Genomic DNA, 19627 nt, shown 5'->3' with positions numbered 1-19627 from the left:
AATAAGAAGTGACAAATATGACATACGTTTTTTTAAAAGATGCAAGTGAGCATGCAGTGAATTGCAGAACAGTTAGTCCAACTTTGGTGTTTTGGAAACTCTGGAATTTATAGTTGTATAGATAAGTACGATAAAATATTGAAAAACTAACATGACTTTCACAGAATCATAGAACCATAGAATTGTTTAGGTTGGAAAAGACCTTGAAGATCATCACGTCCAACCATTAACCTAGCACTGCCAAGTCCACCACTAAACCATGTCCCTAAGTATCACATCTCCATGTCTTTTAAATACCTTCAGAGATGGGGACTCAACCACTTCCCTGGGCAGCCTGGTCCAATGCTTGACAACCCTTTTGGTGGAGAAATTTTTCCTAACACCCAAAGTAAACCTCCCCTGGTGCAACCAAAGGCCATTTCATCTCATCCTATCACTTGTTACTTGGGAGAAGAGACCGATCCCCACCTTGCTACAACCTCCTTTCAGGTAGTTGTAGAGAGCAATAAGGGCTCCCCTCACCCTCCTCTTCTCCAGGCTAAACAACTCCAGCTCCCTCTGCCGCTCCTCATCAGACTTGTGCTCTAGACCCTTCACCAACTTTGTTGCCCTTCTCTGGACACACTCCAGCACCTCCATGTCCTTCTTGTAGTGAGGGGCCCAAAACTGAACACAGTACTCGAGGTGTGGCCTCACCAGTGCCAAGCACAGGGGCACTATCACCTCCCTGGTCCTGCTGACCACACTATTCCTGATACAAACCAGGATGCTATTGGCCTTGGCCACCTGGGCACACTGCCAGCTCATATTCAGCTGGCTGTTGACCAACACCCCCAGGTCCTTTTCTGGCAGGCAGTTCTCCAGCCACTCTTCCCCACACCTGTAGCGTTGCATGGGGTTGTTGTGACCCAAGTGCAGGACCCAGCACTGAGCCTTGCTGAACCTCATACAGTCAGCCCATCGATCCAGCCTGTCCAGGTCCCTCTGTAGGGCCTTCCTACCCTCCAGCAGATTAACACTCCCGCCCAACTTGGTGTTGGCTGCAAACTTACTGAGAGTGCACTTGATCCCCTCGTCCAGATCATTGATAAAGATAGATATCAAACAGAACTGGTCCCAACACTGAGCCCTGGGGAACACCACTTGTGACTGGCCACCAACTGGAGTTAGCTCCGTTCACCACAACTCTTTGGGCCTGGCCATCCAGCCAGTTTTTTACCCAGCAAAGGGTATGCCCATCCAAGCCATGAGCAGCCAGTTTCTCCAGGAGAATGCTGTGGGAAACCATGTCAAAGGCCTTACTAAAGTCCAGGTAGACAACATCCACAGCCTTTCCCTCATCCACTAAGTGGGTCACCTTGTCATAGAAGGAGATCAGGTTAGTCAAGCAGGACCTGCCTTTCATAAACCCATGCTGACTGGGCCTGATCACCTGATTGCCCTGTACGTGCCGCGTGATGACACTCAAGATGATCTGCTCCATAACCTTGCCCTGCACTGAGGTCAGACTGACAGGCCTGTATTTCCCCGGATCCTCCTTCCAGTCCTTCTTGTAGGTTTGCTAACCTGCAGTCAACTGGGACCTCCCTGGTTAGCCGGGACTGCTGATAAATGATGGAAAGTGGCTTGGTGAACACTTCCACCAGCTCCCTCAGTACCTTTGGGTGGATTCCATCCAGCCCAACAGACTTATGTGTGTCTCTGTGGTGTGGCAGGTCGCTAACCATTTCCCCTTGGATTATGGGGGCTTCAATCTGCTCCCTGTCCCTGTCTTCTAGCTCAGGGGACTGGGTACCCAGAGAGCAACTGGTCTTACTATTAAAGACTGAGGCAACGAAGGCATTAAGTGCCTCAGCCTTTTCTTCATCCTTTGTCACTATGTTTTCCCCCACATAATAAAGGATGGAGACTCTCCTTAGCCCTGCTTTTGTTGCTAATATATTTATAGAAACATTTTTTTATTTTCTTTGACAGCAGTAGCCAGAATCCTTTACCAAAGGATTCTGTGAAAAAGTTGATATGTGTGTGGATTACAATGGTTTGATTGATATATGTCATAGAGTTCAGAAAAAAAATAAGATTCCTCAATGAAAGGTCTCAAAAAAAAAGCTAGGCTAGTAGGGAGGGAAGACTCTCTATAAGCAATAAGTTCAGGCGTGTGTTATTCAGATAAGTCGGAGATCATGTGGGACTTTAATAAATTGTGAGGTGACACATTTTGCTGGTGATCGCACCTTGTTCAGGGGTAAGTATCTCACAGTACTCAGTGACTGGCTGATAAAATGGCAGAGGGAAATCACTACCAATAAGTACAAAGCAAAGAATACGAGGAAAGAAGCCCCTGTTTTATATATGGCATGGTGGTCTCTTAAGTTAGGCATTGCCACTCAGGATAGACATTTTGCAGTGGTGCTGGATGGGCCACTGAATATGTCATCTCCATGCTCAGTGCTGGTGAAAAAGAAAACGAAGCAGTGGGAGATAAGAAGAAAGGAAGAGAGAGAAAGGAAACATTAGCGTGCCCCTGTGCCATGGTATGCCCACACTGTGTACACTATGTGCACCACTGGATACTGAACTAGATGAACCTTTAGTCTAAGCTAAGGGTGGTGATTTTATGTGGCTTATAGGATAATGTTATCTGTACATATATTGTGTATCTATGGGCTCAACTCACAGCCAAAGCCTAAGTGTTTATTTCCTTTTGCTATGCCCGAGGGTGTCTAAGACAACAGTATGGGGCTGGCAGTTAAGAGCATTTTTATTTCCTCAATTAACAGCAACATTTCTATCAGCTTAGTGGTTCAGTAGGAAATAACTAAAAATCAAAGCTGGCATATGACTCAGTAGTTTAGGAACATTCATTATAAAAAAGAAGTGTGATTTTTTTGGATAGTTTACAAGGGTCTTTTTGTCACTTTGAATGATTGAAGTAGGTGAATTTACATTTGTATGCTTATTTGCAGTTTTGGTCTTTTTACAATCATTGGCCATACTTTTTACAATCACATGAATGTGTTGCTATTTACCAGTGTACCTTCACAAAGACTCTAACCAGATTTATCATATCTCTTATTTAATATTTCTGGGTTTTGTTCTTGTATTTCTCTAGCAAATATATATATGTATATATATATTTTTTAAATGGGAATATCTCATTACTAGCCTGTTTTTCCCATCAGATTCATACCAAACTTTCCTGTTTAAAATTTATTTTTTTAATGTGAATTAGCTCCCAGTATACCAGTTCTAAACTATTGTTCCTCTATATCTATGACCTTACAGTATATGACAAATCTATTTTTAGTCCATGAAAAAAGGCAAATGAGAATAAAACTTTGAGTGGAAAAATAATTACTTCCTTATTGTTCAGGTCCCTTACAACTGATGCAGAAGTTTTTCCATCTTGACTTGAAGAAATAAGTGCTTGATCTAAACTTTATTGTAAACATTTACTTTCTTTCTAGTCAGTCTTTTTCTACAATAGCCTTCAGATAATGTAGTCCCATGGTGGTATTATCTTCATGTCCAATAAATGACATTTCTCTCCCAAGAGAAATTTCAAGATGTTGACTTTTCCAAAGTTGTGACAAAAATTTAAAATCTCAAAAATTTTCCTGAAAATAGTTTTGAAATTTTCTTCCAATTTATTGGTAAGTGGCAGAAGAGTTTATCACTTGACAGCAGCTTATAAAATAAAAGTTAGTGTGGAACATTTTCATCAATTCTGTTTGAAAATGTTGACAAAACCAATGCATTCCTGAAAATGTTCTGATTTCTCTGACTCTGCTTTCTTACATGGAAATTCGGCCCTTAGACAACAACAAGAAGTTTTTCTGAGAAAGGATTTTTAAGGGGGACAATAAGGGCTAGAGAAAGAAACTGGGTACTTGCACAATCTAGGAAAGTTTCTCAGATGCAGAAAAAAAGTTGAAGTGAACATTTGTGAAGTAGTTTGTAAGTAATACAATGCTGAAGTTGTAGCTCAGTTATAAGCCTACTACCATCAAAGATGAAGTCGGGACCCCCAGCTCAAAGGATTTATGGACTTCTTAGCTTTGGCTGTGCACTGAGTGCCCATGGAGCAGTAGTAGAAATAACTAGTTTTACAGTAAACTATGAAGGGAAATGTGTTTAGAATGTGCTGGTAAAAAAATGCATCCTTTGGAGACAGTGAATCCTCTTAGGCTTACTCCTGGCTTGCAAGATTCTGTTTCTGGTGAGGACATCCTACTCCTTGCACTTGACAAATTACCTCAAGAGGGATCTCAATAGTTCAGAGATCTCCAAAGAGCAGGGGATGCTAAGTGTCATCTGTGCTGTAATATTTGGGTGTTGGGTTTGGAGTTATAGTAATTATGAGTGTGGAGGCGAATTAGAAAAACAAACGTGTTTGTTAAGAGATTAATTCAATCATCATTAGTATGAGAGCTGGAGCATTCACAAAGGCTGGAGACCAGTTCGAACTGGTTTTCATAATCCCCACCCACCTAAGTTCTGCCAAAGGCATTAATTTAAAAACATTGCATCATCAAGGAAAAAAGAATACTCTCACTGGCTGATCAATGAACCTGAGAGCAGGGCATCGTCACCTCTAAGTTCTTGTGACCTGATTAACCTTTTTGCTCTCCACAGCTGAGCCCCATTCTTGCTGACCCCAGCCCTAGGGGTGCCATAATGTTTTGCTGCTCTATGGAAGAAGACACCTGGGTATTCTGTGAAGATCAGTCTGGGCATTCCCTGGTCCCCAAAGGTTGACTTTTGATGAAGTATCTTGCTGTGACTCCTTTGGGAATGCCTTCCTCCATGATTCTTCAACAGGCTCTGTTGGCCATTTCTCTCCAAGCTGATGGAGGGAGCAGGGGGTATAGGCATGGTGTACCAAGGAGATGAGAGTGGTCTGCAAGTGACTGCGGGTGATGTGAAGAAGGCAGGAAAAGGATGTCAGAGCAGATATCAGTATGTAGGAGCCAACACTAGGCAGGGTATTGGCTAGTTTGGGATAGGGAAGTTTTGATCTGTACTGAAATAGTCACAATTCCAACAGTTTTCTGTTAAAACTAACAAATTTGAGATGCTTGTGTAATGGCTGATTACAGGGAAAAATGGCTTTTTTTTTACTTGTCTGCGTATTGATCTAGAGTAGGATTTTTAAAAGCTATGCAGTGTTGGCCTAAATCTTCTCCCACCATAGTTAAAAGCAGTGGCCAGAACAAAGCTTAATCTACACTATATCCATGCAAAATAAAATTCAAACCTGCCTCCCTTCTGCATTTGTTCCCTGGTGGGCTCCTGTGGTTGTACCCTCATTTTCAACAGAGCTGTTCTGTATGAGTAGAGAGACCGACAAGGAGTAACAAACAAGGTAAATTGCCTCTGTGGACTGCAAGACCACTTTCTGGGTCCTTTCTTTGAGCATTAGCCAAAATCCATATTGTGTGCTTAGACAGCTGAGCTTCTGAGTCACAGAATAATGTCATTACTGTTTACTTCAATCCACTTTGATCAGCCTTACTTGGTCAGCTGCGTGATTAAAGGTAGGCACTCGATTCGGTATCACTCAGGAGTACAGGGGAGGTAAAGGAAGCAATTCAGATGAGATGGTCCCAGATAGCAGGGTCAGTGGACCAAATGGGAAGGTGAAGAAGAACTTTTTAATGAAGGCTTTCAAAATAATGTTAGTTGCTTAAGTCTTGAATTACTCATTGGGATGGTTCTTGTTAAATATATTTTCACGTTGTATAGACACACATTTATTACAATTTTAAGTACTATATTGCTGTAGGAAACCCATAATTAATTGATTAATTTCTTTCTTTCTTTAACGCAAGAACATTATTAGGAAAGAAGGATGGGCCAGTAGTTACATGGCATTGGGCTGGGACTTGGGAGTTCACTTTGTATAAACTTAGCTTCCTGTCTGCTTATAGCTATCCACTGAGGATGATCATCTTTCCCTTCTTTCTTTAAACAGTCAGAGTGGGATTTAGGTGCCTTACCATAGGTAAATAGTATGATTTTAAAAGCACAACACTGGACTGGCAGTAGATGAAGAGGTTCAGGTGAAATGATCCCTGCTGGCATAGTGCTTGGGTCAAATTGGAAGGTGAAAAAAAACTTTTTAGTGAGCACAATGATCTTATCCTTGTCTATTTTCTTGTACAAGATTCTTGTGTTGTAGGTACTGGCAACAGATATTTGCATTTTCTAGTCATGAAGGAAAAAATTTCTGGTAAAAGCATTGGCTTGGGCAGTGTCGTGTGGTGCATGCAAATTATTAATACTTGCAATTTATGTGTGCTTAATCATCTCTCCCCATGCTATAATGTACCTAGGTCGCTAGCACCTCTTGGATGCAAGTACTAAGCACACCATGATAGAAGACACTTTCTGTAAAGTCCAAAGGACTTTTTATGGAAGCTTGCAACTGAGGAACGTTTCCAATTTCACTTTGAAGCTGTACAAAGCTGCATCCTGCAGACCACAGATTTTCAAATTGTATATCACTCTCACTGAGGAAGGTGCCATGGTATCAAACTGATAAAAAATGATCCTGTCTTCATTAAACTCAACAAAGAACTGAAATGATGTTCAAGGCCATTGAAAGTAACGTTTTATTTTCACATCATCTTATCTCAATGAGGAAGTTAGAGGTGTCCTTTTTTTCTTACAGATGAGAAAACTGAAGCCCATCAGACAATGTTAGTGATGTTTCCAATGTCAAAGCTGAGCTGCTCAACAGAGCTAACAATCTATCCTGAATTTTCAACCCAATGGTTCTCTCATGAGGCAGTCCATCCCATCCTGAAGTCATTCCATTATCCTGAACAGTATTTAGGCAATGGAAAATATTCTTGGAGATCTTTATAGCCAATAAGATTGCAACATCATTATTTTGTCAACTATTTTGTGGGTTAGAAGGAAAAGGAAACAGAATGAATACTATTCTTTCACAAGACCTCTGTTGGAAATCATTCAGATATGGAAATCTCAGCTATTTTGTTGCTAATATTAGTATTACAGAAACACTCAAGTCTGAAAAGAAACTTCATGGTGAAGATGTTACATGCAGAAATAATGAAAAACAGGCCTTCTTTTGAAAGATTCTGGGGCCTGAATAAAGATTTCCAATGTTAGAACAATCTGCCTATTCTCCTGCCCCTTTTTCAGGAGGGCTCGAGTCTGCTAGAGGTCCTCTGTCATATCTGCCAACCTGCACACTTCTGAAGCAGCAGCAGGAGGTTTAATTGTTATTGGTGCACCATATATGTAATAAACCTGCTACATTTTAGTAGCTAATTTGTAACTGGCATTGGTTTTCCAACTGAAAAATGCTGATGAGTGTTAACTATCAGTTATTGTCATTGGTATAGTATTTTTTTTCATTCTAGTCCCTGCTCTCTACTTAATTCATAAATATTGTTAGTGATGCTAATTCAAATGAAAAACAGTTCTGTGAGCAGAACTTCCCCCGCCTCATGAATGTTCTCATCACTGTATACAGACCGTATTTCATCCCTGTTTCATGTTCCCTTTCTAAACTAATGCATTTTGCCCTCCTGGCAGGACAGTGGAGGAAATTCTCTAAGAAGTATTGAAAGCATGGCATGACCACTGTGTGCACACTGGGCCTTTTTTCTTCATTGTATACCTCATACAGACTAGAAGAACCATAGTTCACCAGACGTGCATACATTTTCAATCTTAACAATTTTCCCTGCACTCTGACTGCCTGATCCTTCCCAAAGACTATTAAATAACTCAAAACTATGGGGGGAAGGAAGGGGAAGACAATGTCCTTTTCCTTCCTAATTCCACACTCTGCTTCATATTGCTGCTATGTCAATATACTTGTGGTCTATGTATGTTACACTTACAAATCTTTGTGTTACTTATAATAGATCTACAGGGATAAAGATTTCTTGGTATTTGAAGTAACCTGTGTGTCTGTAAGCCGTAATCCCAGAACAGCTGTTATTGTTGCCAAGTTGACATGAAAACTATAATTTCCTGACCTAAGGTGTAGAAGCATAACAAAAACACTGGACAAGTCAAATGGTTCTGTTGTCATCGAATATATCAGCCATTGGTTAATTAAGATCTCTTTAAGCCTGCTTCGGAATGATTTGTTCAAAACAAACTGGCGGAAAGCTGTTTGCAAGACGTTGGTAAATGCATGAAATATTATATGGGTCTATTTCTTTTAAAGAAGTCAAAATGTGAGTTGGGGTGTGGTATAGATACTGACATACATGAAGTACACAGCAGTAACATAGACTTGGGTAATGTAGACTTTGTCATTTTTTTTTTAATTATCAGAAGGAATAAACCACATCTGTGTCATTATTTCAGTATTCTGGACTTTTATTCCTATGAAAAATAAGTAGTAGAGAAGCAAGATCTAGTTCAGTAGATGACTGATCAGTATGAATCTGGTTAAAGTGGTTTCATGACATAGTTTTAGAGTTGAAATTGTGGTCAGTAGAGAGGTGGGACTGTAAATGGCTCGTGGTAGCACGTGGTACGCCTGGCACATGTGCATTTGTTCATCATTTTAGTTTAAAGCCAGTGTAGCACCTTATTGCTGCTGCTATAATGAAATGCTAGGGAAATGCCTTGTTAAAGTGTAGCTTAACATTATTAAAAACACAACAGTAATTACAAGGCCTCACAAATGAAAAAAAGAACAAGAGGCTTATAACCACTTTGTAACATAGTTTGTCTTTGACCACCATGACCTGTCATTCACCTAGGCTTTAATGAGTAAAATAATGTCTGTGTTTGTGACCTTTTACAGCCAGAATTAGAAGGAACAAGTAAAAAGGAAAGGGGAAAAAGAAACAAAGAGGAAAACAAAGAAGGGAAGTGTCAAGACAAAGTTTGTCTGTGTTCTGTCTACACATTTTTCTACGTTTGTAATGACAAAATTACACATGTGAGTAAACAAGTATGAAGGAAAAACAGTCATCACAAATGGGGAAACGAATTTCATGTTACTGCTTATTCATGGTCTTTGTTGTTAACTGGAAAAATTCAGTCAGCTTGATCCACTAGCATTTTATTCCTATTGGAAAAAGTTAATAGAAACAAGCAGCACTTTTTTCATTCCAACAATTTAAATTTGGGTGAGAGGGACAAGGAGAAGGAGAAGTGGGTGCGCACCTGTACTACGTGCATATATGGGAGTAGAGAAAACAGCTTGCTACTTGTATTCCCACCACCTGCCCGAGGCAGTAACTCAGAGGCACGCAGAACTGAGATATATGAAGGGACCACATCAGTCAGAGCAGGAAACCCATCAGGGAAATATGTCTATCACATATCCTCTCAATGGCATCAATTACAGTCAGATTAGGAAGGTACAGTCAATTAGTTCAGAGTCCATATTCAGGCTGAGGATCAGGAGGAAGATTTGGCTCTGGTCAGGTTTTGGAAGAGCGCCGAGCTGCTGTGATGTGTGGCTGTCAGCTCCGTGTGTGCTTCCGCACAGCACAGAACATCTGATTTCTGGCACCAAGAGTTAGCATCTGTTTCCAGTGGTTCCAGGCACAACCTCCTGGTTTCCCGTAGGGTCCTAATTACACAATGTTTGCACTAAGCTCCTCCACATGGTCAGAGGCAACAGACAGAAAGTCACAGCTACTATTCAAATGGCTGAAAATTGTCAGCTCCATTGGAGGAATTGCAGAGATGATCCTCGGAAACCCCATTTCATCAATATTTACTCTGTTTCCTCCTTTTTTTTGGTTGGCTCTAATTTTTATCAGGTCTGTTTAATGTTTAACAGTGGAAATTAAGCAGATGATGCAGCAGTATAAGTAACAGTGTGGAGAACAGCACAGTCAGCTGAATGCAGCAGGGCTTCTGATTTTGTAAGTACTGCATATACATTTTTTTCTGAGAGACTTGCAAATGATGCTTTCTGTGGTTGGTAGAATTTTCATGTTAGGTTAATTTCATTTGTCTGCTTGTGTCTTGGTTGTGTGCGAATGTTGCCATGAAATGTTAATCAAGCAAACATGCAAGGGACCAGTGGGACCAGATATTCTGGGGGAATATGCTTAGTTTGAAATTAGAATAAAATAACTTTTGAAGTCATGGGGACTGATTAAGTAGTTGTTAAAGCAGAATACTGATGAAATCACCTTTTAGGTTGGAAACAGCCTTCACAATGACTCAAAATTAGCATAATCCCACTAGTGACTGAACAACTAGGTCCAATTTATAAACTCTTCTGGTGACTTAATGTATAAAATGACCATTGAATTGCTAAGGCCAGGCTCTCTAATTAGGACTGGGGTGAGTGTACGGGGTGGGTGGAAGGCCATAATTTAAATTTAATTACCCATTTTATTCCCATGGACAAGCTAATCTGTCGTTTGGCAGAGAATTATTTTCTGAATTTCCAATTTGCATATAAAAAATACAGCCCAGATTTAATAAAGAATTTCCAGTTTCTTCAGCTTTGAAATGGTAACAAAAAATATATATATGGCTGAAATTTTCTAATTTCAAAATGTTGAAATTAATGTGATTAACATCTCTAAAGTGAAAAGTAGTGGGGAAAACTTGATAGCAATATTCAGTGTTTTCCAGCTTTAACATTTCCATAGAGAGTTGTGATACTAAGTTTTTTAACCGATCTGTATAGTAGAAACTAAAACCAGAGCCATGCCTAGTATGAACTTGCTGCAGAAAAACCATACTCTGCTTCAGAAATTCTTTGAAATTTAGGCTAAGCTCTGTTTGGACACAGGAAGTGGTCATGGACAGACAAAAATTATCCTCTTTTTCACTTAAGTGTGCAATACCTCAAATAATTAGAGAAAAACAGTCTACAAAATTTTAAACAGCAAGTACTTTTGAAACATCCTCTGTACTACATGATTGCTTCATTTGTCTGCAGTACATAAGGGGTTTTTTTGGTTGGGAAGAAAAAGGAGAGTTCTGCTTAAAAGAGATGCAAACAGTTAAATAATATTCCCATCTAGTGCCATACTCCATCTTTTGGTTTAAGGAAATAAAAATTTAGCATTACCACGTCTTACTGCAGGTCACTGCAGTGGTCACTGTGTGCTCTCAGACATACTCAGCATACTCAGATCCTAGCAAATATGAGACACACAGCTAGTGTATATGTTTGCTATAAAAACAAGAAAGACCACCATACCAACAAAAAAATAAAGCCACTGGTTAATCACCAAGAATCCTGGAACTTGCCCTGCCCTCAGAAACTCTGACTGAATCTTGTTTAGATAGTAGGTACAGTCATCTTCCATGTCTGGGAATGAATATGGGACCAAGAGAACTTGACCTTGGTAGGACATGGGAAAATGCATTCCTGGAAGAGAAGGATATGAACAGGCAGTGTTAGCTGGAAACCAGAAGAAGAGGAACCATAATAGTAGAAAAGTTCTAGAAATGTTTTCACATAGAAGCTGCGAGAGCAAAAAGCTTATTTTCATAGATAGCTTGTTATGTTTCTGAAGAGGGTTTATATGAGATGCCTCCCCAGAATAGCAGGGAACTGAATTCAGTAAACTAGAGACTTGTTCCAGCTTCTATGGAGGGCAGGAGGCTCACGTGAAGTCTATCGTGTCAACATTAGGAGAACAAGCATAACGAAAAAACTTGTCATCTCCAAGGTGTTTAATCTGAGTGTCCTTTGATTTTCAAATGGGGTCTGTGCTCCTCTTTTCCTCTTGGACCCAGGTCCTTCCTGTGTCTCTTGAGGGAGCCACACATTCCACACAGGTTAATCCATGGTGAGGGGCAAACCACCATTTAACAAGTTACAAACACTTGTTGCAGCCCCCTGAAAGGAGGGTCCCTTCATTCCAAACATGTATCTCATTATCTGGTACAAACCTGCTGCTTCCCTCATGTCTTTATGCCCAACCCTGAGTGTCCTGCCACCATGGCACAGGATGCTCCAGGCTTTTGCCTTGAATTTTGCCTTGAAGTTTATGTAGATGACTTTCATCCGTCACTTATCAGCTGTGGTCAATGACTGGCCATGTGAGTACGTAACCATGAAGTAAACGGGGGTGAATTTAACAAGCACTGGATAGTCCATGATAGCCGTTTGTCTGTGTACTGCTGCCCTGATGAAAGCGAGGGAATTTATCCCACTTCCAATGAGAAGTGAGCTGCCTCACATTTACCAAACTGCATTTGAGCAGGTACTGTGGAGTACTTGATGTCTTTGAAACCCACACCCTATCTTACCTCATGGTAACTTGTCTGTTTAGATGTACCCTATAGGAGACAATGATCCAGGGAAGATAGTGTCATTGTTAATAGAGATTATTATGGTCTTTGGCTCTATACTTTCATTGCTAATACAGAAGAGAATTGCCTTTTCAGGGCAGTTACAATGGAATACTATGGTTTTATTATACCTGACAGTTTAATTTATAATTTGGTTGAATTTATTAATGACAGTTGACATTGTGTCCATGGGCACTTTACATATCCTATGCACATTAGATCTTTACAGTTGCACTGTATAATATTTATGCTAACAAACTATTCATGATTTCTTACTACCAAGCTCATTGTTACCATCTGCTCATCTAATGACTGTTTATTTTGTGACAGAATAATTTGAAAAGAAGATGAAGTATCTCCTGTGCCTGTGTTTACTCCTTGCTGTTCTTTGTGCCATAACCCATTGCCACCATGAAGAGGTTTGCCATGAAGTCAGTAATATTAATCTGCACGATGGAACACAAAATTTATTAACACATAACTGTGACGAGCAAAGCTCTAACTATGCAGATTTTGTATTTAGATTTTACAAGCAGGCTATATTAAAAGAAGCTGATAAAAATGTTTTCTTTTCTCCCATGAGCATCTCCACTGCCTTTGCCATGCTGGCTGTTGGTGCTAAGTCAACCACCCTGTCTCAGATTTTTGAAGGACTGGGCTTTGATGATCTGACTGAGACTCGCATACATGATATACATGAAAGTTTTCATAAAGTTTTAGCAGTACTGAACTGTACTGAAGTTAACATCACATTAAATATAGGAAATGCCCTTTTTACAGCTATTGGGTACGAACCACAGGAGACATTTTTACAAAATACCAAACAATTTTATGATGCAGAATTTTTCTCTAGCAATTATCATGAACCAGAAGAAGCTAAGAAGCAAATCAATAAATATGTAGAACAGAAAACCAAGGGGAAAATTCCTGAATTAATTGGTCATCTTGATCCAAGTACTGTATTGGTTCTTGTTAACTACATTTATTTTAAAGGTAAGATATTTAACATAACATTCCAATAGATGATTTTGATGCAAAACAAAAATTGTAGAGAACTCTTGATGATTTATGAGCAGAATGACTATTTAGGAAAGAGCTAAACTGTGCAGGACTTTCAAAGTAAAGATTAGATCTGGTCAAAAGCAGGGTGTCTGATTGTTGAGAAATATTGATTGCTTGATTTGGGCCCAGGTTGCCTGAAAGCTGTGGACAGAGAAGTCTCACTCTAGTGGACTGCCTCATAGACAGGGACCACTGCATGCAATCTCGCTGGTCTGGGCATAATGACTAAAGATGTTTCCAAGATCTCTATGCTAACTGTATGTGCCAGCCAAACTTCGTGGACTGACATCCTTGAATTTCCAGGGTCCCCAGTGTTATGGTAGATCTACTAGGTATGCTGCATGAAAACCTGGGACATAGCGTTTTGAGGGCCTGTGCTTCTGGAGCCCTGCTTGAATGTTAGGATCCTTTATTCTGCTGATGAATTCCTCACCAGGCTGAGTGCAGTCAGCTTGCATCGGGTATGGCCTAACAGGAAAGGCATAACAAGATCCTGTGCTTGAATTTAAATGACATAAAAGGCATAAGAGATGGGATCATATGGCTACAATAGAAGCAGGACTCTCTCAATTGGTCCTCATCAACCTTTGGCTGTTTTTCAGCAACACAGGACTTACTCACACTAACTATGCTGACCTTACTGCACAGCTAAAATGCTTTATTGTGTGTTATGCAGAAGGTTGAAGTGATTTAGTGATCCTCTTCTCCCACAAACAGCCCTCGAGCGTCCTAACATTTAAGTTGGTCTGATTTACGTCAGCCTTTTTTTATGATCTTCACATGTCTGAGTGCAACATCTTCTCTTTTCCCCCATTAGCTGCCTGGGAAAAGTCTTTTGATCCTTTGCTTACATATGAGGATGATTTTTTTGTGAACACAAATGCATCTGTTAGAGTCAACATGATGCAGCGTGACAGTGACTATGACAGTTACTATGACCAGGATCTCTCTTGCGAGGTGGTAGAGCTGCCTTACCAGGGCACTGCACGAGCCTTGCTCATTTTGCCTGATGATGGAAAGATGAAGCAAGTGGAAGATGCTCTCTCCAAGGAAACTGTTTGTAAATGGGATAACAATCTTGAGACCAGGTAACTCTAGGTAGATGGATTACTATATTTGAGGACACATCATTATTTTTAAGAGAAAGCATTAATTTCAGATCACCTCCTCCTGGATATAATGTCCTGATTTCATAAAGCGGGGTTTTAAGTGATTCCCAAGACAAGTCAGAGCAGAGCATAATCGATAAGCAACTGCAGGCTCTCTGACCTGACAGAAGGGGACACAGCATTGTAACAACTGCCTCAAGACTTGCCTGGCTTTTGGCTACCATACCTCTTCTTTCATGGTGCTAACATAATTAATTTTCTTCACTCTGTCTTAGATTTTATCCTCCTTTTCCCTTCTTTTAGCCTTTCCACGATTGGTCTGCTTACTCTCTGTAGCCCTCTAGCCACAAAACTCTGCTTGCTGTGTATGTGGTACTGGGATGAAAGAGTGGCAATGAAGAAATTTGTTTCTTTTTCCAACATCAAAGAGAGAATGTGGGTACGAGAAGATGGCACACCTCTCTGGATGCCAAAATTGCTCAGGGAATAGAAATGCTACCATCAAACAAATTAGCAATCAAAAGAATGCTTTCAAGTGTCACTGAATTGCACACGATCCAGCCTGCTGGCTGAAACAAGGCTGCAATGCTTCACTGCTGTTTCCTTTTCTTTGTTAAACAGGAGATTAGATCTGCAGTTACCAAAGATTTCTATTAGTGGGTCTTACAATGTTAAAAACTTGTTTGAGGAAATGGGCATTACTGAAGTATTCTCTCCTAATGCTGATCTGTCTGGAATTAGTGGCAGCCGTGACCTTTGGGCTTCACAAGTAAGTGATCAGACAGAGCTGGTGATGGGGCAGTGGTTGGTTGCTCTGATCAATTATATCTGCGGTTTTTAAAGACTTACTTTCCCTCCTTGTCCTACTGAAGTTATAAGTAAAACGCACAATGACACGTAGGGGCTTGCTTAGTAATTGTGCTTTTCTACAGAGAGGGTCTGCTGTCCCACCTTTGTATTAGTTTAATATTGTTATTAAAAAGCTGGATAATAAGTACATAGAAAAGTTGGACAAGATGATTTCTTTGCACTGGAATATGATCGTTTACATGCGATTGTGTCAAGTAAATTATAAATGAGGAGTATATTATGATATTTGTGTTGATTAGTACCTAATTTTTTAATATTCTCAAAGTTTCCAGGAAACTTTCAGTTTGCAGTAGCAGAATTTTATCATGTCAGTTTAAGCTATGACTTAATGTGGCAAAGATGCCAAATATTGCTGCTGTATTAGCATTTAAATAGCAGTCTTCCATTAACCTTGGAATAACAGAGAAAGTGTTGCTAGCGGAAATCCAAACCATCTAAGAAAATAAACCAGCTAGTGCATGGACTGTTATTAACCCCCTCTACTCAGCACTGGTGAGGCTGCATCTACAGTGTGTCCATTTTTATTTTTGGCCCTCCCCATTCAGTCCTGACACAGAAAACACTCCTTTTGCAGGCTGTTGGAGACTACCATACAAGAAAGTTCGGTCCACTGGGTTTTATCATTCTTTCTTCTCCTAAATATTCTGTAAGAAGAGTGTGTATCTTCACCCACTGCTTGCTGTCCTATATATAAACCACAGCATTTGCTCTTTTTCCCTGCAGGCAATTCATAAGGCCCTGCTGGAAGTTGATGAGGCCGGAACTGAGGCTGCAGGAGCCACAGCCATAATCCTTACCAGAGTTCTCCGTCCTTCTGTTACCATCAAATTCAACAGGCCCTTCCTTATATTGATTTCTGACAAAGCAACCAGCACTACACTTTTCATGGGGAAAATTGTTGATCCTACTAAGAAGTAATTGTTGAGTTACTGGGCATGCTGTTTTTTGGCATGAGATATAATGACTACAGTGTTCGCACATGTGGGCTAGTTAGTGCTACTAACTACTCTCTGATTGAGGGATATTCAGAAGTAAATGAGGAATTTCCTTGTCAAACTCATAAGTAAAAAACTGTAAAAAAACCCCAAGCAACCAACAGTTTTAAAATGGAACATTTTCCTCAGTTGAGTAATTCAAGTTATTAACACATTTTTCCAAATTTTCCTTCAAAGGCTGGTTTTTTTCGTAAAGTCTGCTGCTATTTTTACAAGTGTATTCTCTCTGCTAAACGGTTTTGTCCAGACTGCTTTCGGTTCTGTGTTACTCACCAAAAGCTTTATCCCAACAGGTAACAAGTTGTCTGCAATTCTATTATGTCTTCTGCGGGACTTGCTGATGATCAGTGTTCACTTGAGCCAGTCCCTACAGAGTCCTTTCTTCCTTACGTAGCTCTTTGCTGCCTAGGTCACTGTTGTTTACTCTCAATCAACCTGTTCTTTCTCACACATTCCAAGTCTTTGCCTAGGACATCTTAAAAAAACATTGACAAAAAAGAGAAAATCCCTGAGACAATAGACTTATTCTGCTGTAGCACTCACTGTAAGTGTCTTTTTGCAGTCCACAGGATCAGCACAAAACTTTGAGAGACAATGACACTAGGTATAAATTGTCAAAGAATTGTCCTGCGACAATGTCATCCATAAATTATCACTACGGCTGATGAATAAAATAAGCACTGTCATTTAAATCCATCACTTAAGGACCGACTCTCAGTGTCTCCAGTCTCTTCCTATTCTGTTATAAAACTTTTAAAATCAATGAAAACTTTCAGTCACTCATTAACATAGCAGGGTGTCTGTAAAACATGCTTTAAAGGCTGTTAAATGAGTCTAACTTTTCTCATATGGAGATGGGGGATTCTTTGCATTCTCTCCATACGTGCCTACTTGGGTAAAAACTGTTTTCAAGAAATACATAAACAGTCTCTTGCTGTTGTGGGTCTGCAGATCACCCACTATTACTGCAGCAGAGCACTGGGGCACAGTGCTCAGCTTTGCTGAAGTCTATAACAAACCCTTTATCATGCAGCTGCTGCCTCAAGGAGAGACTGACTCCTGCTTTGACAGCTGCTCTCCCGCTGTACTGTTTTGACTCGTGCCATTGCACATTGACCCAGGATAAATTTTTTGCAAGTGGAGTTTAGTCTGTCACTGGGAAGATGATGCTGCTGAAAGCGCATTGCTCATTTCTACAGTGGTCCTGGCAATGTGCTGTGAGCACTGCGAAGGTGATGCAAGCCCCAAATTAACAAACAAGATCCCTACCCCTGACATCTCCCTGGTCCTCTGACCTGTTCTCCCAAACTTGGTCCACCCTGCAAAGAGGTGCTTTATTGAGACCCATCAGTGTTTGTAGGATGGGTATGGTGTATAGGGGGGCTATGCTTCTGACTCAGGGGGGCTTGGAGACTGCTGACTTGTAGGAGTCCCTTTACTCCAAGCAGCAAGAAATCAGTGGAAGCCCTGAGCTATTGCTTCTGCTGGGGCAAGATACCATCACTCAGTGGACTGGGAGATACCGTGCCTCAGTGCGAAGCAGCGGCTTTTACAGAGTTGAGATCAATGATAACGTGCTGTGGTGTGAGGCACCCTGCTTTGAGGTGGCTGTACAAACTCAACAAGAGCTGGGAGCAGCTCCAGTGAGATCCCACCCTGATGAATCCGTGCACCAGTACTGATTAGAAGGTAGGATGGCGAGATTTTTATCAGAGTGGGGTGGCAGAAAAACAGGTTCTCAGCCTATTGCTAAAGGGAAAGAGGTTAGGAAAAATCTCATGGTTGCTAGGACAGAGCAGAGGCTTTGGGAAATAACACATGGAGCAACTTCCTGCCCCATCTACCTCCCAAGTCTTTGCTTTTAAGAGTGGAGGCAAGGAACTGCAGGAGAAGAGCTGCACCAGAGTTTTCACATTGGAGTGTGAGGAATGACTGCTTCTGACAAAACCATCAAAGAGGGCATCTTTGAATGCTGCATGGGCTTGGGAGGTATCTACCAGGATGTGGGGCATCACCAGCATTGTCCTCCACTTGAGGAACTTCATGCTCCAGACCAGCAGGTTGGTCTGAGCTGTGGAAGGGACCTGGATTGGAAAGAGGGATTATCCCAAATCTCTCTGGAAGGGGAGGATGTAGAGAGGACAGGAAAAAAAACTAGTCTTGTGTCATGCATATGTGGAAGGCACTAAAATGCCTAAAGTTCACAGTATGGAGATCCATAGAGCAGGGGGCTAAATATACCTGGCTGATTCTACTCTCAGCATAGTCCTGATGACGTTCTTTAAGAACTGGACAATTCTGCACAGTTTTTGTGGAGACAGGGGGCATTTTGTCCTAATTCCAGGGAAATTGTGTTGGTCTGCCTTTCATCATTTGTCCATGTTGCTTTTGTCTGTCTTAGTGTGTGACAGAGAATGTTCCTCTTCATGCTACCTAGTTGTATTAATGGTAGAGAAGGAAAGGAAGGATTCTGATAGACATAAGCTAAAAATTTCATTTATGTACTGTGTATTCATTTTGTCTGTGGTAAACATGTATTTTATGGTGTCTTTCATTCATCTGTAGGTGATTTTATTAACACCCTTCAATCTTCCACCTCAACGAAACTAGATCTGATTAGGACAGGTTAATCCCAAACATGCATTCTGTCAGTCTATTTGACAGCTGGATCCAAACTAAGCCCTGAAAGAGAACTAGAGCTTCTTTATATTCTGTGAAGTGTTGTCCACTTGACTTCCTGCAGCAACAGTCAGCAGAAAGGGACAATACAGCTTACAGTGGAGTATGTGATCCTCTGTCATAACCATCCAAGATAAATGACCCGCTGTGGGTCTGTTAGCCCTGACCTGACATACCTACAGGAAGCTCTGAGGAAAAGGACTTACCTAAAGAGAGCATATCTCAGCTGAGAACCCCTGCAAGGGAAGATGGACCCACTGGGGTGGGTCCCTGAACGTCAGCCTAGCTATGCCCTGGCAGATCTGAGTGCCAGACTTTCCTTGGCAGCCTCTGAGCCATGTGGGAGACAGTAAGTTTGTTCTATCTGACCTTGTTTATGGTCCACTGGGACTCTGTTTGCTGATGGGATAGCTTCTATCAGTAAAGCTCTGTTTGCTTTGCCCCATGGCAGAGTCCGTGTAGCATGTTGTCACAAACCACGAAGCAGTTGGATTTCACGGCTAACACAGTATGTGTTCAGTGCATTTTACCCTTCATCAGTAAGGAAAGAAGCTGACTCAATGCCAAAAGGTATAAAGCAATCAAAATCACAGAAACACCAGTTGCCCACATAAGCCCTGCCATTCACGTGCTACCAGTACT

The 19627-nt window shown here is 40.9% G+C and overlaps 1 protein-coding gene across 1 annotated transcript; it reads left to right on the top strand.

The window, feature by feature from the left end:
- Positions 1-12617: 12617 nt before the first annotated feature.
- LOC104014801 (alpha-1-antiproteinase) lies at positions 12618-16974 on the top strand. Its single transcript, XM_009467479.2, has 4 exons — positions 12618-13263; positions 14150-14420; positions 15063-15210; positions 16035-16974. Exons 1-4 carry the CDS (start codon positions 12618-12620, stop codon positions 16227-16229), a joined length of 1260 nt encoding a protein of 419 aa, XP_009465754.1. The 3' UTR covers positions 16230-16974.
- The last annotated feature ends 2653 nt before the right edge of the window (positions 16975-19627 follow it).

This window comes from Nipponia nippon, unplaced genomic scaffold (genome assembly GCF_047370975.1).
Source record: "Nipponia nippon isolate SJK-2023a ecotype South Korea unplaced genomic scaffold, ASM4737097v1 scaffold_11, whole genome shotgun sequence".
In the NCBI taxonomy this organism is placed as follows: Eukaryota; Metazoa; Chordata; class Aves; order Pelecaniformes; family Threskiornithidae; genus Nipponia; species Nipponia nippon.
This window is presented reverse-complemented; position numbering and strand designations above follow the sequence as displayed.